General features: G+C 43.8%; 1 protein-coding gene across 2 annotated transcripts; it reads right to left on the minus strand.

Moving 5' to 3' along the window:
• Positions 1-14,025: 14,025 nt before the first annotated feature.
• LOC100136245 (cyclin L1) lies at positions 14,026-25,412 on the minus strand. Of its 2 annotated transcripts, none has more exons than XM_021586897.2 (11): positions 25,080-25,412; positions 24,596-24,670; positions 24,180-24,292; positions 21,121-21,241; positions 20,761-20,825; positions 16,984-17,083; positions 16,573-16,677; positions 16,333-16,474; positions 15,935-16,046; positions 15,708-15,800; positions 14,026-14,976 (listed from the first exon to the last, which is right to left on the minus strand). In XM_021586897.2, exons 1-11 carry the CDS (start codon positions 25,317-25,319, stop codon positions 14,511-14,513), a joined length of 1,632 nt encoding a protein of 543 aa, XP_021442572.1. In that variant the 5' UTR covers positions 25,320-25,412; the 3' UTR covers positions 14,026-14,510.
• Positions 25,413-26,391: the final 979 nt, after the last annotated feature.

Here is a 26,391-nt window from a genome sequence, read left to right on the forward strand (position 1 = left end):
GTGGAAGTGATAGGAACTGCAAGAAGGTCCCTTAGAAATCTGGATTCCCAATGAAAACTCATTGAAAAGTGAGTGACCTCAACAATAAACAAATCTGAATGGTTTGTCCTCGGGGTTTCGCCTGCTAAATAAGTTCTGTGATAGTCACAGACATGATTCAAACAGTTTTAGAAACTTCAGAGTGATTTCTATCCAAATCTAATGATATGCATATCTTATATTCTGGGGATGAGTAGCAGGCAGTTGAATTAGGGCATTTCATCCGGATGTGAAAATACTGCCCCCTGTCACCAAGAAGTTTAAACTTTCAAAGTTTTTGAAATTGTCGTGATTGACTGACCTTCATGTCTTAAAGTAATGAGCTGTTCTTGCCATAATATGGACTTGGTCTTTTACCAAATAGGGCTATCTTATGTACACCACCCCTATCAATTTGCCTAGTGGTTAGAGCGTTGGGCTCTAATTGGACTCAAATCCCCGAGCTGACAAGGTAAAAATATGTCATACTGCCCCTGAGCAAGGTAGCTAACCCACTGTTCCCCGGGCATCGAAGACGTGGATGTCGATTAAGGCAGCCCCTCGCACCTCTCTGATTCAGAGGGGTTGGGTTAAATGTGGAAGACACATTTCAGTTGAAGGCATTCAGTTGTACAACTGACTAGGTATCCCCCTTTCCCTACCTTGTCACAACACAACTGATTGGCTCAAACGGATTAAGAAGGAAAGAAATTCTACAAATTAACTTTTAACAAGGCACACCTGTTAATTGAAATGCATTCCAGGTGACTACATCATGAAGCTGGTTGAGAGAATGCCAAGAGTGCCAAGCTGTCATCAAGGCCAATGGTGGCTACTTTAAATTATCTCAAATATAAATGTTAGGGGTGAACTTCATTGGACCCTTCACGAAATCCAGGAATGACAACAGCTGGTGTCTGATGGCGACCAATCACTTTACCAAGTGGGTGGAGGCAATACCCATTAAGGAAGGTAAAGGAAGAGTATGTGCTCTTGTGACTGAGTTCATGAACGATAGAACCAGGTACCGATGTTACAGGTTATATTCTGTCACCAATGTTTGTTTTTTGTGTGTTTTTTTTTACAATTGTTTTTTGTTTTTCCATGGTACACAATCAGACATATTTCAATATCTTACATTGTCAATAGATATCGCTTTCCTACCCCCTCCTCCAGGTTTGGTGAATGGACCAACCAGACCCTCGAGACTGTATGGGCAAGTCCCTTGATTGGTATCAGGAAGGTAATTCTCTTCCCACACAACAGCAGCCTCCAGGCCTCCACCTGGTATGGACGGGAGCCGCAGCTGTTGATTGAGGTAAACAATGCAATTATATATACACAATTATTGCGTATACTGTAGTATTTCATAAGTGTGATTTACGTAGTGTTTACGTTGTTTGTCTATTGTTAGTTTTGTTTAACGTACTTTCAGATCACTGAAACCCCACTTCATGTGGTGGAAGTTGTCGAACCAGATCAGAATGCCTTTAAAGACCACCTTCAGGCACGGAACTACGTTTTTCACCAGGTACAAATGATTGTCCGCTGTTCATTTATTTTCCGTCCATCCAAGATAAACAAGTTTATATTTTGGGTTCTCATGGAATGTGACAGTTGAACTAAGCTCAACTTTGGGAGTATGCTTGGGATCATTGTCCATTTGGAAGACCCATTTGCGACCAATCTTTAACTTCCTGACTGATGTCTTGAGATGTTGCTTCAATATATCCACGTAATTTTCCACCCTCATGATGCCATCTATTTTGTGAAATGCACCAGTCCCTCCTGCAGCAAAAGCACCCTTGCAACATGATGCTGCCACCCCCGTGCTTCACGGTTGGGATGGTGTTCTTCGGCTTGCAAGCCTCCCCCTTTCTCCTCCAAACATAACGATGGTCATTATGGCCAAACAGTTCTATTTTTGTTACATCAGACCAGAGGATATTTTTCCAAAAAGTACGATCTTTGTCCCCATGTGCAGTTGCAAACCGTAGTCTGGCTTTATGGCGGTTTTGGAGCAGTGGCTTCTTCCTTGCTGAGCGGCCTTTCAGATTATGTCGATATAGGACTCGTTTTACTGTGGATATAGATACTTTTGTACCTGTTTCCTCCAGCATCTTCACAAGGTCCTTGCTGTTGTTCTGGGATTAATTTGCACTTTTCGCACCAAAGTACGTTCATCTCCAGGAGACAGAACGCGTCTCCTTCCTGAGCGGTATGACGGCTGAGTGGTCCCATGGTGTTTATACTTGCGTACTATTGTTTGTACAGATGATCGTGGTACCTTCAGGCGTTTGGAAATTGCTCCCAAGGATGAACCAGACTTGTGGAGGTCTAAGAGAAAAATTCTTAGGTCTTGGCTGATTTCTTTTGATTTTCCCATTATGTCAAGTAAAGAGGCACTGAGTTTGAAGGTAGGCCTTGAAATACATCCAGAGGTACACCTCCAATTGACTCAAATGATGTCAATTAGCCCATCATTTTCTGGAATTTTCCAAGCTGTTTAAAGGCACAGTCAACTTAGTGTATGTAAACTTCTGACCCACTGGAATTATGATACAGTGAATTACTAGTAAAATAATCTGTCTGTAAACAATTGTTGGAAAAATGTGTAGATGTCCTAAACGACTTGCCAAAACTATAGTTTGTTAACAAGAAATTTGTGGAGTGGTTGAAAAATGATTTTTAATGACTCCAACCTAAGTTTATGTAAACTTCCGACTTCAACTGTATGTATATATCCATTGATATATCCATTGATTCTTGAAAAATATAACTTATAAATTACTCATGAGCTTAGTTCATCTATCACACTCCATGAGAACCCAAAATATAAACTTGTTTTTCTCCAATGTTAGTAAACATTGTAAATGTAAACAAACACTGTATATCCTGATAATATGGTTAAAACATTGTGATATCATGGCTGGTCCGTCCTTACATCCATAGTTCTGTCTATTCATCTGAGAGGGTTACATTTCTACAGGCCCATCCCTCAGCTTTTTCCCTAAAACAGAGGCGGGGCAACCATTTTGTTATTGTTTCATCTGTGGATTTGCCCTTTAAACAGCTGCTGTATCAAAGTGTCACCAACTAAAAGAGTAACAATAGGCCTATAGCAAATGTAGCACATGGCATTCATTTTTCACATGTAAATATCACTTCTCAGTAGTGTTCAAAGCATGCCATTCCACGAGCACTAGCATTTATTTTTCAACTCGAATCAATGAGCCCAATCAGTCCTCCATGACAAAATAAACAACAGAGTAGGGCTGGCTAACAAGTCCTTAGTTTTGGGGTCATGCTCAGGTTAAACAGTTTGGCTAATCTATACTTCTATATTTCCAAGTCCTATTCTTGAAGATCAAGTGGTATAACAGTTACTGTAATGACTGGAATTCTGATTGACTTTGGTTTTTAATGTAAAGATATAATTGAATCGTATTGTTATATGTAGTAGAAAGCGACAGGTTAGAAGAAGCCTACATAACCAACCCATAAAGTACAATATAACATCCATATATGTCCAGCTATGTAAACTTTAACAGTGATTTATCCTGCAATAGATGTTGTTCAATTGGTAACATACATTTGTGTCTTCTTCTAACGCCTCTTAAGGGGAAAGTCATCTACATATAAAAAGTAACCAACACAACCCTGGTAAGAAATGTATTTGTGGACTCCCGGGTGGCGCAGTGGTTAAGGGCGCTGTACTGCAGCGCCAGCTGTGCCATCAGAGTCCTGGGTTCGCGCCCAGGCTCTGTCGTAACCGGCCGCGACCGGGAGGTCCGTGGGGCGACGCACAATTGGCCTAGCGTCGCCCGGGTTAGGGAGGGCTTGGGGTGTCCTTGTCTCATCGCTCACCAGCGACTCCTGTGGCGGGCTGGGCGTAGTGTACGCTAGCCAAGGTGGCCAGGTGCACGGTGTTTCCTCCGGCGCATTGGTGCGGCTGGCTTCCGGGTTGGATGTGCGCTGTGTTAAAGAAGCAGCGGCTTGGTTGGTTGTGTATCGGAGGACGCATGACTTTCAACCTTCGTCTCTCCCGAGCCCGTACGGGAGTTGTAGCGATGAGACAAGATAGTAGCTACTACACAATTGGATACTACTAAAAAAAAAAAAAGAAATGTATTTGTAATATGAAATATAATCTCATTTATTCCTGTCATCATTCAAGGTGAGACTGAACAAGGCGCAGTCCATGTTCAGTCTCACCTTGAATGAAACAGAAGGAGCGTTACAGGAGGAGAATCAAGAAGGGTGTTTCGACATCCGGGAGAATGACTTGGCTTGAAAGAAAGACGAAAGGAAGGCGAGAGCTGGGAAACAGCTGGGGTCACCTTCTGTTAAGGTAGATAAAGAGATAAACAATCTCATATAATAACTGTTTGCATTTGCACACAAAATAATTAGTTTTAGTTTCCCGAACACTGACAATCTGCTCCAGTTGAAGCCTACAATCTGCTCCAGTTGAGGCCTACAATCTGCTCCAGTTGAAGCCTACAATCTGCTCCAGTTGAGGCCTACAATCTGCTCCATTTGAAGCCTACAATCTGCTCCAGTTGAGGCCTACAATCTGCTCCAGTTGAAGCCTACAATCTGCTCCAGTTGAGGCCTACAATCTGTTCCAGTTGAAGCCTACAATCTGCTCCAGTTGAAGCCTACAATCTGCTCCAGTTGAAGCCTACAATCTGCTCCAGTTGAAGCCTACAATCTGCTCCAGTTGAAGCCTACAATCTGCTCCAGTTGAAGCCTACAATCTGCTCCAGTTGAGGCCTACAATCTGCTCCAGTTGAAGCCTACAATCTGCTCCAGTTGAGGCCTACAATCTGCTCCAGTTGAAGCCTACAATCTGCTCCAGTTGAAGCCTACAATCTGCTCCAGTTGAAGCCTACAATCTGCTCCAGTTGAAGCCTACAATCTGCTCCAGTTGAGGCCTACAATCTGCTCCAGTTGAAGCCTACAATCTGCTCCAGTTGAAGCCTACAATCTGCTCCAGTTGAAGCCTACAATCTGCTCCAGTTGAAGCCTACAATCTGCTCCAGTTGAAGCCTACAATCTGCTCCAGTTGAGGCCTACAATCTGCTCCAGTTGAAGCCTACAATCTGCTCCAATTGAGGCCTACAATCTGCTCCAGTGGAAGCCTACAATCTGCTCCAGTTGAGGCCTACAATCTGCTCCAGTTGAAGCCTACAATCTGCTCCAGTTGAGGCCTACAATCTGCTCCAGTTGAAGCCTACAATCTGCTCCAGTTGAAGCCTACAATCTGCTCCAGTTGAGGCCTACAATCTGCTCCAGTTGAAGCCTACAATCTGCTCCAGTTGAAGCCTACAATCTGCTCCAGTTGAAGCCTACAATCTGCTCCAGTTGAGGCCTACAATCTGCTCCAGTTGAAGCCTACAATCTGCTCCAGTTGAAGCCTACAATCTGCTCCAGTTGTGGCTTTTGGACAGTCGACCACTGAAAGCCCTGACGCCCTACACTTCAGTGAAGCCTAATAGACAGTGTGTGTTAAGCTTTGGTTGACATTTGAGAAAGCAAGAAATGGTAGTTATGCTGAACTTATAAAAATGTCCCTCAATTTACCTCCATGACTTTAGGACCCAGATCCCAGATGATCCAACAGGTCCCAGGTCCCAGATGGTGGCATTGTCATGCTGGAAGGTCATGTCAGCATGAGCCTGCAGGAAGGGTACCACATGAGGGAGGAGGATGTCTTCCCTGTAACGCACAGTGTTGAGATTGTCTGCAATGACAACGAGCTCAGTCCGATGATGCTGTGAGCCACCGCCCCAGACCATGACAGACCCTCCACCTCTAAATCGATCCCGCTCCAGAGTACAGGCCTCGGTGTAACGCTCATTCCCTCGATGATAAACGCGAATCTGACCATCACCACTGGTGAGACAAAACCGCTACTCGTCAGTGAAGAGCACTTTTTGCCAGTCCTGTCTGGTCCAGCGACCGTGGGTTTGTGTCCATAGGCAACATTGTTGCCAGTGATGTCTGGTGAGGACCTGCCTTACAACAGGCCTACAAGCCCTCAGTCCAGCCTCTCTCAGCCTTTTGCGGACAGTCTGAGCACTGATGGAGGGATTGTGTGTTCCTGGTGTAACTCGGGCAGTTGGTGTTGACATCCTGTACCTGTCCCGCAGGTGTGATGTTCAGATGTACCAACCCTGTGCAGGTGTTGTTACACGTGGTCTGCCACTGCGCGGATGATCAGCTGTCCGTCCTGTCTCCCTGTAGCGCTGTCTTAGGTGTCTCACATTACGGACATTGCAATTTATTGCCCTGGCCACATCTGCAGTCCTCATGCCTCCTTGCAGCATGCCTAAGGCATGTTCACGCAGATGAGCAGGGACCCTGGGCATCTTTCTCTGTGTGTTTTTCAGAGTCCGTAGAGAGGCCTCCTTAATGTTTTCATAACTGTGACCTTAATTGCCTACCGTCTGTAAACTGTTAGTGTAAATGAAAATATAAACATGACAGCCAGACAAGCCAGTGTCTGAATCAAATGAATTTCCATATGAATGGAGTGTAAATTAGCAGACGTTGTGATCTGTAAGGTAAGTAACTTTAATGTGTCGAGCAGATGACATGTTTTCTTTGCTGTTTCTGAAACAAAGCAAGACATGGATTTCATGTTGTTGTCATGTTCACAAGGCACACAAAAGTAGTTTAAAGTCATGTTTTCATTTTATTAGCAAAACAAAACAAAAGCAAAAAAACAATTTAGGTTGTAATGATCTACAAAGTTCTAATCATTAAGTCATAATACCGTTGATATGGCAACGGACGCTAATAGTTTATCACATCCCATTGTGTCACAGAGGGGGACATTGTTTGGCATGACAGGCCCCGACTCCCTCATCAAGAAACTGGGTGATCTCAACATGATAATCGCGGTTGCACCGTCCCCTCCAAACTCCACAGTCAGGAACCTTGGTGTTACAATTGAATCCCACATCGCCAAGTTAGTCTTCTTACACCTTAAATACATCTCACGACTCAGACCCTCTCTCACTGACCCCACTGCTGAAACCCTCATTCACGTCTTGATTTATCTTGCCTGGACTACTGCGACGGCATTCTCTATGGACACCCCCCGCCAAAACACTGGGTGGACATCAAGATGTTCAAAATGTAGCTGCACGAGTCCTCACAAACACCACACCTTGGGACCACATCACCCCCACTTCAATACAGGATCATCTTCAAACTGCTCACGCTCACCTAAAAAACACTCAATGGACTGGCGCCCATATACCTGACTGACCTGCTGTACCCCTACACTCCCTCCTGTTCACTGCACTCCTCTGACAATAGCCTCCTCACCCTCCCTCTCACCAGGCTCCGCTCCAGCTCCCCAACTCTGGGACTCTTTCTCTTCTCAGTCTGTCATCATGTGAAGTGTTCTCTATGCTCAGTCTGTCATCATGTGTAGTGTTCTATATGATCAGTCTGTCATCATGTGTAGTCTTCTATATGCTCAGTCTGTCATCATGTGTAGTGTTCTCTATGCTCAGTCTGTCATCATGTGTAGTGTTCTCTATGCTCAGTCTGTCATCATGTGTAGTGTTCTCCACGCTCAGTCTGTCATCATGTGTAGTGTTCTCTATGCTCAGTCTGTCATCATGTGTAGTGTTCTCTATGCTCAGTCTGTCAGCATGTGTAGTGTTCTCTATGCTCAGTCTGTCATCATGTGTAGTGTTCTCCACGCTCAGTCTGTCATCATGTGTAGTGTTCTCTATGCTCAGTCTGTCATCATGTGTAGTGTTCTCTATGCTCAGTCTGTCATCATGTGTAGTGTTCTCTATGCTCAGTCTGTCATCATGTGTAGTGTTCTCTACGCTCAGTCTGTCATCATGTGTAGTGTTCTCTATGCTCAGTCTGTCATCATGTGTAGTGTTCTCTATGCTCAGTCTGTCATCATGTGTAGTGTTCTCCACGCTCAGTCTGTCATCGTGTGTGGAGTTCTTTATACTCAGTCTGTCATCATGTTTAATGTACTTTCATATAAATGCCTCTCAAGGTGATTTTATAGCTTTTTATCCTGCTGATTTTCTCGTGTATGTAAAGTTACTTTGGATGTCTTGAAAAGCGCTTAAAATAAGACATTATTACTATTAGAAGCTACATGTGCTCTCTCTGTTTACGGTAGGAGCCTGTGCTGTCTTACTCTCTCCGTTTACGGTAGGAGCCTGTGTTGTCTTACTCTCTGTTTACGGTAGGAGCCTGTGCTGTCTTACTCTCTTGTTTACGGTAGGAGCCTGTGTTGTCTTACTCTCTCTGTTTACGGTAGGAGCCTGTGTTGTCTTACTCTCTCTGTTTACGGTAGGAGCCTGTGTTGTAGCCTGTGTTGTCTTACTCTGTTTACGGTAGGAGCCTGTGTTGTCTTACTCTCTCTGTTATCTACTGTAGGACCCTGTGTTGTCTTACTCTCTCTGCTATCTACTGTAGGACCCTGTGTTGTCTTACTCGCTCTGTTTACTGTAGGACCCTGTGTTGTCTTACTCTCTCTGTTTACTGTAGGACCCTGTGTTGTCTTACTCGCTCTGTTTACTGTAGGACCCTGTGTTGTCTTACTCTCTCTGTTATCTACTGTAGGACCCTGTGTTGTCTTACTCTCTCTGTTATCTACTGTAGGACTCTGTGTTGTCTTACTCTCTTTGTTTACTGTAGGAGCCTGTGTTGTCTTATTCTCTCTGTTTACTGTAGGACCCTGTGTTGTCTTACTCTCTCTGTTTACTGTAGGACCCTGTGTTGTCTTACTCGCTCTGTTTACTGTAGGACCCTGTGTTGTCTTACTCTCTCTGTTATCTACTGTAGGACCCTGTGTTGTCTTACTCTCTCTGTTATCTACTGTAGGACTCTGTGTTGTCTTACTCTCTTTGTTTACTGTAGGAGCCTGTGTTGTCTTATTCTCTCTGTTTACTGTAGGACCCTGTGTTGTCTTACTCTCTGTTTACTGTAGGACCCTGTGTTGTCTTACTCTCTCTGCCATCTACTGTAGGACCCTGTGTTGTCTTACTCTCTCTGCCATCTACTGTAGGACCCTGTGTTGTCTTACTCTCTCTGTTATCTACTGTAGGACCCTGTGTTGTCTTACTCTCTCTGTTATCTACTGTAGGACCCTGTGTTGTCTTACTCTCTCTGTTTACGGTAGGAGCCTGTGTTGTCTTACTCTCTCTGCCATCTACTGTAGGACCCTGTGTTGTCTTACTCTCTCTGTTTACTGTAGGACACTGTTGTCTTACTCTCTGTTTACTGTAGGACCCTGTGTTGTCTTACTCTCTCTGTTATCTACTGTAGGACCCTGTGTTGTCTTACTCTCTTTGTTTACTGTAGGAGCCTGTGTTGTCTTACTCTCTCTGTTTACTGTAGGACCCCGTGTTGTCTTACTCTCTCTGTTATCTACTGTAGGACCCTGTGTTGTCTTACTCTCTCTGTTATCTACTGTAGGACCCTGTGTTGTCTTACTCTCTCTGTTATCTACTGTAGGACCCTGTGTTGTCTTACTCTCTCTGTTATCTACTGTAGGACCCTGTGTTGTCTTACTCTCTTTGTTTACTGTAGGAGCCTGTGTTGTCTTACTCTCTCTGTTATCTACTGTAGGACCCTGTGTTGTCTTACTCTCTCTGTTATCTACTGTAGGACCCTGTGTTGTCTTACTCTCTCTGTTATCTACTGTAGGACCCTGTGTTGTCTTACTCTCTCTGTTATCTACTGTAGGACCCTGTGTTGTCTTACTCTCTCTGTTTACGGTAGGAGCCTGTGTTGTCTTACTCTCTCTGCCATCTACTGTAGGACCCTGTGTTGTCTTACTCTCTCTGTTTACTGTAGGACGCTGTTGTCTTACTCTCTCTGCCATCTACTGTAGGACCCTGTGTTGTCTTACTCTCTCTGTTATCTACTGTAGGACCCTGTGTTGTCTTACTCTCTCTGTTTACGGTAGGAGCCTGTGTTGTCTTACTCTCTCTGTTTACTGTAGGACCCTGTATTTTCTTACTCTCTCTGTTTACTGTAGGAGTCTGTGTTGTCTTACTCTCTCTGTTTACTGTAGGAGCCTGTGTTGTCTTACTCTCTCTGTTTACTGTAGGACCCTGTGTTGTCTTACTCTCTCTGTTATCTACTGTAGGACCCTGTGTTGTCTTACTCTTTGTTTACTGTAGGAGCCTGTGTTGTCTTACTCTCTCTGTTATCTACTGTAGGACCCTGTGTTGTCTTACTCTCTCTGTTATCTACTGTAGGACCCTGTGTTGTCTTACTCTCTTTGTTTACTGTAGGAGCCTGTGTTGTCTTACTCTCTCTGTTTACTGTAGGACCCTGTGTTGTCTTACTCTCTCTGTTATCTACTGTAGGACCCTGTGTTGTCTTACTCTCTCTGTTATCTACTGTAGGACCCTGTGTTGTCTTACTCTCTTTGTTTACTGTAGGAGCCTGTGTTGTCTTACTCGCTCTGTTTACTGTAGGACCCTGTGTTGTCTTACTCTCTCTGTTATCTACTGTAGGACCCTGTGTTGTCTTACTCTCTCTGTTATCTACTGTAGGACCCTGTGTTGTCTTACTCTCTTTGTTTACTGTAGGAGCCTGTGTTGTCTTACTCTCTCTGTTTACTGTAGGACCCTGTGTTGTCTTACTCTCTCTGTTTACTGTAGGACCCTGTGTTGTCTTACTCTCTGTTTACTGTAGGACCCTGTGTTGTCTTACTCTCTCTGTTATCTACTGTAGGACCCTGTGTTGTCTTACTCTCTCTGTTATCTACTGTAGGACCCTGTGTTGTCTTACTCTCTCTGTTATCTACTGTAGGACCCTGTGTTGTCTTACTCTCTCTGTTTACGGTAGGAGCCTGTGTTGTCTTACTCTCTCTGTTATCTACTGTAGGACCCTGTGTTGTCTTACTCTCTTTGTTTACTGTAGGAGCCTGTGTTGTCTTACTCTCCTGTTTACTGTAGGACCCCGTGTTGTCTTACTCTCTCTGTTATCTACTGTAGGACCCTGTGTTGTCTTACTCTCTCTGTTATCTACTGTAGGACCCTGTGTTGTCTTACTCTCTCTGTTATCTACTGTAGGACCCTGTGTTGTCTTACTCTCTCTGTTATCTACTGTAGGACCCTGTGTTGTCTTACTCTCTTTGTTTACTGTAGGAGCCTGTGTTGTCTTACTCTCTCTGTTATCTACTGTAGGACCCTGTGTTGTCTTACTCTCTCTGTTATCTACTGTAGGACCCTGTGTTGTCTTACTCTCTCTGTTATCTACTGTAGGACCCTGTGTTGTCTTACTCTCTCTGTTATCTACTGTAGGACCCTGTGTTGTCTTACTCTCTCTGTTATCTACTGTAGGACCCTGTGTTGTCTTACTCTCTCTGTTTACGGTAGGAGCCTGTGTTGTCTTACTCTCTCTGTTTACTGTAGGACCCTGTATTTTCTTACTCTCTCTGTTTACTGTAGGAGTCTGTTGTCTTACTCTCTCTGTTTACTGTAGGAGCCTGTGTTGTCTTACTCTCTCTGTTTACGGTAGGAGCCTGCGTTGTCTTACTCTCTCTGTTTACTGTAGGACCCAGTGAGTTGTTACATGTACTCTAAATACCTCAAGATTAGTTCTAATGGGCCTCTCTAACCATGTCTATACCAACCCAATGCACTGGCTCAGTGGTGGGTGTTTTGCATGCATTTGAAGTCATACATGTGTTTTTGTGCAAGTGTGTGTGTAAGTGTACACACACCAACAGTCGGGCTTTAAAAGCCGTACTGACTGATCTGCTCCCTCGCTGTGGGGTTCTAGAGTGCTGGAATGTATCGGTCGTTCTAAGCTTGCTCATAAGAAAACCTTTAGTCTGGAAATGTGAGATTTCACAACGTGTTGCAGAGTTAGGTTCTTGATCACATACTGGAATATACTGCCAGAGGCATACAGCGCATTATCTTGAGTACCCTTCCAGTGGAAATTCAGGCATACATTAGGAATGTAGTTCGAGCAAACTTTCCTATACGTGTGTTTTCTTTCCTTAAACACTAACGCATGGTTGTTTTAAAAAAAGAGATAGCACAAACAGAAATTATCCACCTGGTAGTATTCTGTTCAACAGTAGTCATAAGCTTAGACTATGGTGTCCAGTCAGGCCACCTGTTTAACATCCTATCCGAAAGAGGGCACCGTACAAAGGGCAATGTCCCCACTCACTGCCCTGGGGCATTGGGATATATATTTTATTATATATATATTATACCAGAGGAAAGAGTGCCTCCTGCTGGCCATCCAACACCACTTCCATCAGAATCTGGTCTCCCATCCAGGGACTGACCAGAACCAACCATGCTTAGAGCTGCAGAGGCAAACCAGCAGTGGGGTGCAGGGTGGTATACCGCCCTCTTGTGGCGAAACATAATGCATGCTCATCAGAACACTTGACAAACTACATTACACAATCCGTATTTTGTAACATGATAACACAGGCCAAACATTGTTTAACAGGAAGTTGATGTTATCTACCCGTATCACTTACCTATACACTCTGCAGAGTAATAAGGCATAATATGCAGGTTTGGAATTACACAGCTCTGGGGTATCACACTGGGTTTTAATATATCAATTCAATGAAAAGTATTTACCCTAGAGGAGCAATGACTTCCAATGTTAAAATGGTAGCAATGCCTGATGATTAGCAGAACGATTATGTGATAACAGATAACATTACCAGAATGTGAAGGGCAGCTTTTCACACTTGGATCATGAAGACAGCAGTCCTAGCTGCCAGTAGAGGAGGCCTGCTCGACATAAAGAGATAGTTGTCATGCCAAGCTGGGGGCTGAGGACTTGGCCTGTGTTTAAACAGGCCCCATTCATACAAGCTGACCAATTTCTGATATTTTTCCACTAAATTGGGCTTTTGCCTAGGGATGCACGATATCGGAATCGATGTGCAAAACCGTTGTCAAAGCTGACGTGCACACCTATATAAACGTAGGTAGTAGTAATGCCACGAAAAACACAGCGCTACACAGAAAAACAGCAACAAGTAGGTGCTATTTTTCAGATGTTGTTCTACCGGAGTTACACAGTATTGTTGAAACCTACATCTATGAGCGTCTCTGCTATATTAGCTTCAAGACTGACATTTGGACAAATGAGCATGCCTAGTCTTCTGACAGCACAGTGGGTCAACAAGGATCTCGTACTGAGGAAAGCCGTATTGCCCAAGAATGTGCTGATTCTCAAACCGCTGCTGCCATTGAAATGGCATTTGAGAACATGTTTGAAACATGAACACGCTCCATTCGAACAACTGACTCAAGAAATGAGCTCAACAGCGTCTACAGTAGAAGTGATGGCTTCTTGGCACGGTAGTGAAACACCTGCTCAACAAAACTGCCGACATACCGTACGGTTGAAACTCTGTTAGAGGCTGTGAACAAGCGATTCGGTGGCATTCTCTCTGAGCCTTTGTGTCGCCACCATGCTGGGTACAAGGACCGCTACCTTGATGCAGACAGGATTTACATGAAACCTTACAAAGCTGGACAAGATGGAAATGGACACAGTGACAGTGCGCAACGAGGAAGAGGCCGCGGACAGAGAGCTGAAACCTCACTGCTTGACATGTATGATGAAATTCTGGTTGTGAATGAACAAAACAGCAAGTGAAATAAATAAGTTTTGATCATGTTTTATTGGTGATGGGGACATGTAAATGTCAAAATAACTTTAGTCTGTGTCAACTATTTAACTGTACTAGAAGGCATAAAAGGCCACAATAAAATAATAATAATATGGGAATTGGGCGGGGGGGTTTCGGCAAAGACAATATTGGATATTGGTATCGTACAAAAATGTAGTTGAGTCATCCCTACTTTTGACCAATCACCTCAGAGCTGATCTCATTGGTCAGAAGACCAATTAGAGGAACAAGATCAGAATTGGACTCCCTGTGTGAACACCACCTACAGCAGATTGCAGCTTTTCATGACCTGTAGTCCAGTGTTACAAAAGAGAAGTGGAGTCAAATTGTCATTCTTTTTCTTTTTTTTTTAATTAAGTAAAAATCAGACATGAACACGTGCAGACTAAAAACCAGTGTAACAAATTCACCACGATCCTAAAAAGGTTCTGAAATCAAGAGTCTGCATTCAGCTGTAAAAAGATAAAGCTTGTTTCTAGAGCCCAGTAGTCCTTTGCAATCTGTACAGAGAACACTGCTTTAGATAAAACAAACAGAACCCGGTAGTCACTTCCTTCAGTCCACAAAGTCTTGAGGTCTTTCCTGAATTATTATTTTGTAGTACACGCATTCATTCCTTCTTCCACTGAAGAGTCGCTTTTATAAATCAAAGCGTTGTCACTAAATCAGCAGTTTTAACCATCTTTACACTGTAAATGTTGTCTCCAAGTCCAGCATTTACATGTCAATTAAAACAGGTTTGAAAAGGAGGATTGTGGTAAAGCAGAACACAAAACTGCATTAAGGAGTGGAGGGGACTCCTGCCCCTGGTTCAGCGGCGATGGCGTCCGTGCCCTGAGTGTCCACCACTGCTGCTACTATGGCGTTTGGTCTTGTGGGTGCGCGCCCTTTCTCGTTCGTACGACCTGGACCGCTCCCTCCTGTCTCCACGGTGATGTCCTCCCCCAGCCCCACCTCTCTCGTGCTTGTGCTTCTTGGCCGAAGAGAGGTCTGACGTGCTGCGGTCTCTGTCCCGCTCCCTCCCCCTCTCCCGTTCCCTCTCTCCTTTGCTGGCAGAGCGCGACCTTGACCTCTTCCTCTTGTGAGCCCCTCCGCCGCTGCTGCTATGACGACTCGATGGCTTGGGGTCGATGTTGCCATGGTGGCCGGGCTTTGGCTTGAGGTGTGGGAGGAGGAGGGGGGAGGACGGATGGCGTCGGGGTGAGGGGCTGCGGCTGTGAGACCGACTGCGAGAACGAGAACTGTAGGTCCCAGAACGACTTCGCCGGCTGTTGTAACTGGAGAGTAAAGAAAAGAGTTAAGACTCCAGTTGAATATTACTACATGAGTGTGACACTGGTTGTAAAATAACCGGCTGTAAAGTACCGCAGTAAAATACCGCTTGTAAAGTACCGGCCGTAAAGTACCGCAGTAAAATACCGGCTGTAAAGTACCGCTTGTAAAGTACCGGCTGTAAAGTACCGCAGTAAAGTACCGGCTGTAAAGTACCGCAGTAAACTGGCTGTAAAGTACCACAGTAAACTGGCTGTAAAGTACCACAGTAAACTGGCTGTAAAGTACCACAGTAAACTGGCTGTAAAGTACCACAGTAAACTGGCTGTAAAGTGCCGCAGTAAACTGGCTGTAAAGTACCACAGTAAACTGGCTGTAAAGTACCACAGTAAACTGGCTGTAAAGTACCGCAGTAAACTGGCTGTAAAGTACCACAGTAAACTGGCTGTAAAGTACCACAGTAAACTGGCTGTAAAGTACCACAGTAAACTGGCTGTAAAGTACCACAGTAAACTGGCTGTAAAGTACCACAGTAAACTGGCTGTAAAGTACCACAGTAAACTGGCTGTAAAGTACCGCAGTAAACTGGCTGTAAAGTACCGCAGTAAACTGGCTGTAAAGTACCACAGTAAACTGGCTGTAAAGTACCACAGTAAACTGGCTGTAAAGTGCCGCAGTAAACTGGCTGTAAAGTATCGCAGTAAAGCAGACAATGAATGAAGTACTAAAGTCTTACTGTCTGCGTGGGGAGCGTGATCGCGAGCGAGTTCCGGAACGAGATCCACTCCTACTCCTGCTGTTTCTCCCAATCTTAGCCTCCTTCCTCAGCCTGACAGAGAGAAAGGAGAGATGAAACGTTCCATTAGGGGTGTCTGTTTAAAATGGGAAAATAAAGCCCTTTTCCTCCAGAACCAAAGGCCCTGCTGTGTTGAGTAGTTAAAGAGCTGTGTGTGTGTCGCTCACCCGTTGTGTGGGCTCTTGGAGCCCTGGGCTCTGCTGTCTGGCTCTTTCTTTACAGGTTTGAGAACCTGGGGGTTGGGCGATTTGTCCTCCACCTTCACTACGTTGGGAGAACCTGGGTAACACATAACATGTCTTTAGACCGGGTGGTCCCAGTTTAGAAATTGAATATTATTGTACTACTGTGTTAATGAAATAAAAATATATATATTTTTAAGTACTTATCTATGATGACTTGACCACTTATTTAAATTGGACAGCTATGGTCAACTCAGGCTTTAAATTGGACAGCTATGGTCAACTCAGGCTTTAAATTGACAGCTATGGTCAACTCAGGCTTTAAATTGACAGCTATGGTCAACTCAGGCTTTAAATTGACAGCTATGGTAAAGTAAACTCACAGGGTTTGGATCCAGGTGAGAAGCCTCCCAGGTTGGACAGAGCTGGGGTCCCATCAGGGTTCAGCCCTTTAGCCTTCAGCTTGGCCTCCTGCAGAGACATCTTCCTCTTCTCCACTTCCTTCTCCAGGTGGTCATAGTCCGGCTGGTCGAGAGTGTGACAGAGAGGGGTTAAGAACGTACTGTGTGGTGGATTATGTTATACAGCAGGGTTGCTAGAAGGTTCGGGGGGATGATATGTACCTTCTTCCTGGTGTACAGTTTGAGGGTGGTGATACAGATATCCTTGATCTCCTCCTCTGTGGCTCCAAACAGCAGGTACCAGTGAGGTCTGGATGGGAGAGGCATCTACAGACACACAGCACTTAGTTAATGATGGTAAACATTGGATTAGTAACCGAAAAGTTGCAAGATCGAATCCCTGAGCTGACAAGGTAAAAATATGTTGTTCTGCCCCCCCTTAACAGGCAGTTAACCCACTGTTCCTAGGCCATCATTGAAAATAAGAATTTGATCTTAACTGACTTGCCTAGTTAAATAAAATAAAAATGGGATGGGTAGGGAACACTGGTTAAGAGACTCATCCTGTTACAGGAGAGATGTTGGGGGAAAAGTGGAAGACTAGAGATGGGGAGAAGACCAATCCAACGGTACCTGCAGAGCTCTGGCAGCCAGGTAGATGCAGGCACAGGCGATAGTTTCAGCTTGGAACCTCACAAACACATTGGTCCTGAGGCTGTCATTCATGTAGTTCCTACAAGACACAAGCAACATACAGAAACATAGCACCATCTCCTCCCAAACAGCCCATATCAGTGGTCTGGACAGTCACCAGCTGGTTCTCGACAGCTACAGGGGTGCAGGTTTGTTCCAGCTTGACCATTAAATACTTGAACCGTGTGTTAGTGCTCGGGTGAAACAAAAGCCTGCAAACTGTAGCTCTAGAGGACCACAGTTGGTGACCACGCCAATAAAAGACAGATTTGTCTGAAATAGTAACAGGCTAATGGTATGGAGACTAGTTTATCTTTGTCCTGCTACCTCTCTCTCTCTCTCTCTCTCTCAGGTGCATCCATGTTGGTGTTGAGCTGGACATGCAGCGTCACAGATGAAAGCTTGTACACAGGACAGTGCAGACGGGGCTAGAGCCCACAGCTCCTTACCGTAACAATAGGACGTCCAAAAGAAATGAAAACCGCTCAAGTCCTATTTCAGAGGTGGACATGCGTCCTACTATTCAAATGTCTTTGGAAAGTGCACATGCAAACTGAAGGTGAATGCAGAGCAGACCGAGATGGAGGTGATCAGAGATATGATGCAGCCCTTTAGTAGGTCGCAGCCATAGAGGCAACAACTCATCTCTTGGCTGAGAGGAGAGATGGAAGTTTCCCTTAACCACAGCTCAAGGATGAGATTGGACAGGTCAGACTAGAGCTGTGGGATGGGATGGCATGCTGCACTCTAGTTAAGATATCTCTAAGTAGCTTTCAACTTGAACTCCCATCAAAAGGCCTACACAATGCTGTTATGTCGGGTAACAGGGTAGTAGTCGGAGTTTCAGCGACCCTGATAAAGCTATAGCTCAGGCAAGACATGGAAACATCTCACCGACAGACAATGGACATTTCTGATTGATGGTTATGCCATCTAGCGAGCAGTCAGACAGACAAACTGAAACAGAAAGATGAGGGGGGAGGGGGGTGTGACAGAACACTGCTGGTAGAACCCCAACCCACTCAAAACGTGTCCCCTTCAGGGTTGAACTTCTTATGGCTGCAGGGGCAGTATTGAGTAGCTTGAATGAAAGGTGCCCAGAGTAAACGGCCTGCTCCTCAGTCCCAGTTGCTAATATATGCATATTAATATTGGATAGAAAACACTCAGAAGTTTCTAAAACTGTTTGAATGATGTCTGTGAGTATAACAGAAATCCAAACAAGGAAGTGGGAAATCTGAGGTCGGACAATTTTCAACCCAGCACCTATTGAATACACAGTGGGATGTTGGTTATGTTGCACTTCCTAAGGCTTCCACTAGATGTCAACCGTCTTCAGAAACTTGAATGAGGCTTCTACTGTGATGTGGGGACGGATGAGAGCGGTTTGAGTCAGTGGTCTGGCAGAGAGCCAGGTCCTGGTCATGAGCATTTCACATGATAGCGACCTGCGTTCCATTGCTTTTCTACAGACAATGGAATTCTCCAGATGGAACATTATTGAAGATTTATGATAAAAACATCCTAAAGATTGATTCTATACTTAGTTTGAAATGTTTCAAGGAACCTGTAATATAACTTTTGGAAGTTTTCTGATGTTCGGCTGGACGAGCATTTGGATTTGTGTACTAAACGCCCCAACAAAAGTAGCTACTTGGACATAAATAATGGACATTATCGAACTAAATCAAACATTTAATGTGGAACTGGGATTCCTGGGAGTGCATTGAAGATCAAAGGTAAGGGGATATTTATAAAGTTATTTCTGATTTCTGTTGACTCCAACATGGCAGATCATTTAGTTTGCTTTTTCCGTAGTTTATTTGAAATGTGACACAGCGGTTGCAATTAAGGAGCGGTATATCTATATTTCCATGTCTAACAATTGTATTTTCATTGACATTTATAATGAGTATTTCCGTAAAACGACGGGGCTCTCTGCAATATCACCGGATGTTTTTGGAACTAGTGAACCAAATGTATACCGAGATTTAAAAAAATATAAATATGAACTTTATCAAACAAAACATACATGTATTGTGTAACATGAAGTCCTATGAGTATCATCTGATGAAGATCAAAGGTTAGTGATACATTTTCTCTATTTGTGCTTTTTGTGACTCCTCTTTGGCTGGAAAAATGGCTGTGTTTTTCTGTGAGTTGGTGGTGACCCAACAATCGTTTGTGGTGCTTTCGCTGTAAAGCCTATTTGAAATCGGACACTGTGGTGGGATTAACAACAAGATTACCTTCAAAAACGGTATGACGGGGCGGCAGGGTAGCCTAGTGGTTAGAGCGTTGGACTAGTAACCGGAAGGTTGCAAGCACAAACCCCCGAGCTGACAAGGTAAAAATCTGTTGTTCTGCCCCTGAACAGGCAGTTAACCCACTGTTCCTAGGCCGTCATTGAAAATAAGAATTTGTTCTTAACTGACTTGCCTAGTTAAATAAAGGTAAAAATAAATAAGATACATGCATGTTTGAGGAATTTTAATTATGAGATTTCTGTTGTTTTGAATTTGGCGCCCTGCACTTTCACTGGCTGTTGTCATATCGATCCCGTTAACGAGATTGCAGCCCTAAGAAGTTAATGGAAGCTGGGGCTGATATGCAAAACCTATCTTTACTGAGAACAAAAAAAGAAACACATTGAAATCTAAACTGGGCTTCTCTGATTAGTCCGACTACATTTAGCCATTCCAAGCCAGTCCTGGAATGTGACTGGCATAGGGCGGCGCACAATTGGCCCAGCGTTGTCCGTGTTAAGGGAGGCTTTGGCCAGGGTATAATAATTTGTTCTTAACTGACTCGCCTAGTTAAATAAAAGTTGTCTCGTCATATGATTTCAGATCAATTAAACATTATTCAAAAAACCAGCTCACACAGGGGTCCCCCAGAACAGGCTTCCCTAGACTTGCTGAGGGTTTGAACTTTGGACTGGTGGACTACTGATAGATTACTGCAAAAAGTGGCCATTGGATATTGATGGGTGGCGAGACAGGTCCTTGGAGACAAAGCCTGAGCAGGATCAGCCTGTAAGACATGTCTGGAGACCACGTCAGTTTGGGAAAATCAAATAGACAGTTCAACAGTACACTTTAACTACTGAATCAAAAAGGCATATCCAGAAAATGGTTGAGTCAAAAAAAAAAAAATACTTCAGGATATGTACTTCAAATCTAGAGCAAGTAAACTAGAAAAAATATATAAGTAGAATGCAATAGTTATCTATATAGCTATCTAGGAAAAAAATGATACAACTTTAACCTAGGAAGCAAAACCCCCAAAATACAAATCCTTCTGGACACCCCCAAGAGAAAACAAGACGATGCTGGCAGTTGGGAAAGGCCCGCCCCCTTCAGTGAATCTCGGCAGAGAGCTCTCACTGGATTGGCTGTCTCCGAGAAGGGCAGCCAGCCAATGGGGGCGCTCCTGAGGTCATGTGGTTGGAGGAGCAGATTTCAGAGGTTCTTTATGAGACTTACCAGCATGGACTACCCTTTAATCAAAGAGTAGAGAGAAAGGACAAAGTTAAACTGAGTTCCCTGGGCACCAGAATCATAGACTAGAAATAGCCATGCATGGACAAGAGGATAACAAACAGGTCTCAATAAGACACTAATGAATCCATCAGAGAATAGAGGTTACAGAGGGAGATACAGCAGGTGTTTGTGACGTAGGGCACTGGGTTAGTTAGGGTACAGGCCATGTACTTACCAGGCGGTCTGGACCAGAGTCTGGTTCTTCTCACATTCCAGGACTTGCAGGTACATGACGATGATCTGGAAGAAGACCAGTTGACATTATGCAATAATCAACACGGTTTCACAATCACCAGGTGTGGGAGAATGCAAACCACCAGGCTGTACTGAGAAGAGAATGTTCTAGAACACCACAACTACAGCTGTCATGTGCGTCACACAAACTATCAAAGCCTTAAATTGTAGTAGTGTAGTCTAATAGGTTGGCGTAATGCTAGTGTTGAGATAGATGTAGCTGTGCCCTGAGCAAGAATAGCACCGGCTGGGTCTACAGTTGCACTGTATGTGTATTCTGAGCGATGTAACTGGGACTCACCTTGTGCGGGTGCTTGACGTGTACACAGAAGCCCAGCTCCTTCAGGATTCTCCGTTCAGCTTTGATCACTTGGTTTTTGGTATTAATGTAGTTCTGATCAAGAATCAATGAACTTGCACTCCTGCTTTATAAAAAGAATGAAAATAACCAAAAATGTTTCCCCCCCCTCAAAAACAGAAAGAAAGCACCCTTCTGCTTTCATTGACTGGTTCTCTTTCCCCCTTCAACCAACTAAAAGCAACAGGTCCAAATGTTTTTTTTAGGGGGTTTGACTCCAGTGATTTCAGTGGAAGCTTTTGAGTTACACTGATCCATGTCTACCTCAAGTCACCATGCATCACAGCTTTCACAGAAATAAACAGAAACATCACCAAACAAGATGGTAATAACCTGGACTACCCGTTCTGTTCTTCCCCTTGTAATGGAATAACCTGGACTACCCGTTCTGTTCTTCCCCTTGTAATGGAATAACCCGGACTACCCGTTCTGTTCTTCCCCATGTAATGGAATAACCTGGACTACCCGTTCTGTTCTTCCCCTTGTAATGGAATAACCTGGACTACCCGTTCTGTTCTTCCCTTTGTAATGGAATAACCTGGACTACCCGTTCTGTTCTTCCCTTTGTAATGGAATAACATGGACTACTCGTTCTGTTCTTCCCTTTGTAATGGAATAACCTGGACTACTCGTTCTGTTCTTCCCTTTGTAATGGAATAACCTGGACTACCCGTTCTGTTCTTCCCTTTGTAATGGAATAACCTGGACTACCCGTTCTGTTCTTCCCTTTGTAATGGAATAACCTGGACTACCCGTTCTGTTCTTCCCTTTGTAATGGAATAACCTGGACTACCCGTTCTGTTCTTCCCTTTGTAATGGAATAACCTGGACTACTCGTTCTGTTCTTCCCTTTGTAATGGAATAACCTGGACTACCCGTTCTGTTCTTCCCTTTGTAATGGAATAACCTGGACTACTCGTTCTGTTCTTCCCTTTGTAATGGAATAACCTGGACTACCCGTTCATGCACTTTCACCATGTTATGGAAAGAAAAATACTTCAGGTGCGGCCTACATCACGACTACTTACAAAACGAGTACTTAAACACACCATTTGTAAGAAAATGGACTAACGGATTTTGGTCATCACCGTCTATAGACTCATATTGTATGTAAAAACAGATCACAGTCACATTGAGATCGCCATCTCTTTTTCAAGTGAACCCTGATTACAGAAAGTGCTACACTAGGAAGTATGTAAAGGACTCAGATAAATAAATAGACAGTGCACTAACGCAGCACGGATCTCACGATCCCTTCACGATCCCTTCAAAAACAGGCCGATCAGTCTACAGGAGATTAAGGACCCCACATCAGAAAAGCAAGAGAGGTAGCATTTTTATATGGTCCTCTGATATGACATGGTAGCAACATTACCGTACCCATCTAGTCCTCTGATATGACAGGGCAGCAACATGACCGTACCCATCTAGTCCTCTGATATGACATGGTAGCAACGTGACCGTACCCATCTAGTCCTCTGATATGACATGGTAGCAACGTGACCGTACCCATCTAGTCCTCTGATATGACATGGTAGCAACGTGACCGTACCCATCTAGTCCTCTGATATGACATGGTAGCAACGTGACCGTACCCATCTAGTCCTCTGATATTACAAGGTAGCAACGTGACCGTACCCATCTAGTCCTCTGATATGACAAGAGGGTAACATGACTGTAGCTAATACTTCTGGACACTAGACCTGTCAGAATTTAATACATTTTCTAACGGAATAGTTATCAGAACAAACATGACCAAAGTTGCTATTAAAACGTGCATGTCATGGCAGTCTACTTTGTCTTTACAAAAGCAAGTTTGTATTTACTAATTTCCTTACTTCAGTGGTAGTCTAGCCAGGATGAGATGAACAGTTCACGTTTCCAAGCTACTACACAAGCTGCAGTCAGGCAGCAGATGGAATGGGTTATATCTACTCCAAACCCTGACGGTTCAGTTTAGCATACAATGGTCCATTTCCAAGACATAAACCGTTTCCTCCAAACAAACCTCTTAATTAAAAAAATAATAATTTATGTCTGGAAAGCCCTGCGTATGTCCATCAATTACAGGTGATATATTCTCATTAAAACTCAACCCACCCACCCCTTAAATGTATCACATCCCCTCAATATTAAATCTAGATAGGAAACTAATGCATGTGAACAATTGTACAAATGTTCTAAGGGGGGAAAAAAAAAAAAAAGTGATATTTCTGTAAAAGCCGTGAATGCCATTTGGTGAATGAGGGAGGTTGCTCTGTAGTACACACAGTATGTAGTGTTTGAGCTACGTTACCAGAGGGTCCACAAACACCAAAAGCTTAGACTGAGACAAAGGAGTCCAAGGCTCCCAGCCTAGGACCTGCGGCCAACCTGTCCTCCCCGATCCCAGTGCACCGCAGTGACTCACACCACGGGCGTCTCCCAGGGGAGGGGGGTGACACCTCGCTCATGGTTGTCATGCCGACTGCTTCATCTCTACGTACCATTCCACATCACCCAGGCTTTGGTAAATGTAGCTGGTCGCTGTTAGTTGGTTGCAAGGGAAAAGAGAACCCAAGTTAATACCACAGCCTTAGAATTGGAACTGAACAGATTATTCTGGTCAAAGACACACTCGTCTAGCAGTGTGTCCTGTCTTCTGGTGCCTAGTAGTTCTCTCTCTTGGCAACCAACAGTTATTTAGGTTAGAGGTGCTAATGTATCACCTTTCACTGATCTACTTGTCTATGCATGTAGCTGTGAATATAATGTTGTAACTACCATTGATCAGAGATGAGGAAACTGAAACGTTTTAGAGTATGGTTTAGAGAGCATGGATCAACAAAGGGCATTTTTTTCACATTCATACATCAGAGCATCATACAAGATACTTAAAACATAGTTACTAATTAATATAATGCAAGATGAATATACTTGCATTTTTCACAAATGGTTAACGTACAATTAAAAGAGATTTAAGACCGACAGAAACAAAGGATAGTTTCTATATGGATGCTTACCTTTTGCCTCTATGACTCTGTTTTAAATGGTGAAAAACATTGATGACGTCTCTGAATCGTCGCGGCGCTTCCTCGATCTTGGAAGCCAAGTTGACACAGGCCATTGCAACAATCTGGGGAAACAAGAATAAAAAGATTTACAGTATGTTGCAAGATGTGGTTAACTAGCAAAACACTAGCATTACTCTGAGGCGTTGCAACGATTACGTCACCTAAAGTGACAAGCTAGCTAGCTGGCTGCAATGACTATGAAATAGTTTCAAAACAGGCCTGGTTACGTGCCACAATCCAGTTACGCTACTGTAAATTACAATATGGCCGCCAACGTAAACGTTTTCTACACGCACTACCCGGTGCCGATGCTAAACTACCTAATGCTGTACTGCTAATTTGCCGAAAAAGACAACTTGACTTACCTCAAAACTGTGTTTGACAAATGATTTTGAGTAGAAAAAACGATGAAAAAGAACTTGACCCGTAGCCATTGCCACCTGTAATGTAAAGAACAATAAATTAATACGACAGTTTTGTCACTTTAAATGGAATTCATAAATAGATATCCGCCATTTTGTTCTTGTCATCCCACGGCCGTTATCCCGCTGTAAGCCCAGCACACGTTTAAATTAACTACTTATTCAAATAAGTTAGATTTGTAACTGATAATTGCGCTAAATAACACGGTTATGATTCGACAAAAATTTACCAAATTAGTCTACCAGATCATGCTAATAAATAAGTTACCTAGCTAGCTGTGAGCGAACGTTAGCCTTGGCCATTTCCCGGCCTTGCTTGGCCTTATTTTGACGGGTTATATAAACAAAGATGCGATAAACAACAACCGCTACAGTACTTGTGTTTTTCATAAGATGACGATACTGGATGTTTATTTAGAATGTTTACCTGTGGCAAGCGTAGAAGAATACCAGCCGATTGAATTAGCTCGCAACCCAGGATACGGAGGTCGGTCTCCGTGTGCAGGTCGAGGCCATCGAGCATAGACGGGGTTGGCTGAAGCCTTTCCTCTGGTATAAGAGAGTTGCTGATAGTGAGGTAAACTTCAGAATAAACTCTGTCGCCGATAAGGATCCCATCACTATTCGTGGATGTGTTAGGGACAGCGGAGAGGGGACCAGCGGCCATCTTCGTCACAAATGAAAGCAGTAAACGACACAACAACGCGGCAGAGACAGCTTCAACCACCGAGGAAAGGAAGGAGCGGAGCAAATCGATGACGTCAGCGCACGGTCGAACTACGAACAGTGTACATACGCGGGACTTTACGTGACAATATGTAAATAGTTCCAATTAATCATACATTTTCCTGAAGTGCCTTTACGGCTTTTTTTTACACGATAGGTTATACTATTGGTCATATAATTGTGAATACAGTTTGATGTATAATCCCATGGGAATGGGTGATGCAAGGGACAATTAGCAAGCTTTTGGGAACTGTCTGGAATTTCCCAATGACGATGATTCTGGGAACTCTTTCTTTGTATAGCGTTGGAACATATCCATCCGCCGTCATACACTGCAACGATGTATCAAAAGGCAGCAGGTCTGAGACTTCCGTCCCCTTCCTTGCGTGATAGCAGTCAGACAGAACAGTGCTTCCGCTTAGCGCTCTCACCAGTGAATCCTGTGTGGTTCTTATGTATACACTGCAGTAGAACCACAAATTGAAACGTCTTTGGTAGTCAGTTCTAGAGTCGTTCCATGTCATTTCAGCAAGCCATGACACCCACCATTGGAGATAGCACCCAAATTGGCCATTTTAATTTATAGGATTCAGATAATATTCAATAAATATAGTACCTAACATCTGATTTGGATCAAACTTCTTCCTACCAATGAGTAAGACATGAGGAATCACCCCTCCCCCTATATTTCAAAAACTACCTACAGACCCCAATGCCAATCCAACCCCAACAACCAGTATCAGTTCTCTATGTTAGACAAGTAGTATGAAGTTAAGGCTTGGAGTATTGCTTCTCCATACTATGTAATGCATTCCCTGTGAATCTGGTGATGTTTTTCATCCCTGTTCAGAGAAATTAGTCACTGAAGTTGCTTATACGTTTTGACCACTAGATGCTGCTGTTCCTGATATATCACCAGACTTTTTAAAATCCATTTTTGCTGGTCTCGTGTTTATTAAATAGATCCCAACATTTCCTATGTAATTTTGGGTAGAAAACCAATAAGATTTAGT

This window comes from Oncorhynchus mykiss, chromosome 27, assembly GCF_013265735.2.
Source record: "Oncorhynchus mykiss isolate Arlee chromosome 27, USDA_OmykA_1.1, whole genome shotgun sequence".
Taxonomy (NCBI): Eukaryota; Metazoa; Chordata; class Actinopteri; order Salmoniformes; family Salmonidae; genus Oncorhynchus; species Oncorhynchus mykiss.

Coding starts and splice junctions, on each gene's coding strand:
- LOC100136245 (XM_021586897.2), bottom strand. CDS start 25,319: ATGGCCGCTGGTCCCCTCTCCGCTGTCCCTAACACATCCACGAATAGT. Junction 21,242..24,179: donor CAGAGTCATAGAGGCAAAAG/GTAAGCATCCAT, acceptor TTTATAAAGCAG/GAGTGCAAGTTCATTGATTC. Junction 16,047..16,332: donor CTCACCTGGATCCAAACCCT/GTGAGTTTACTT, acceptor TGTGTTACCCAG/GTTCTCCCAACGTAGTGAAG.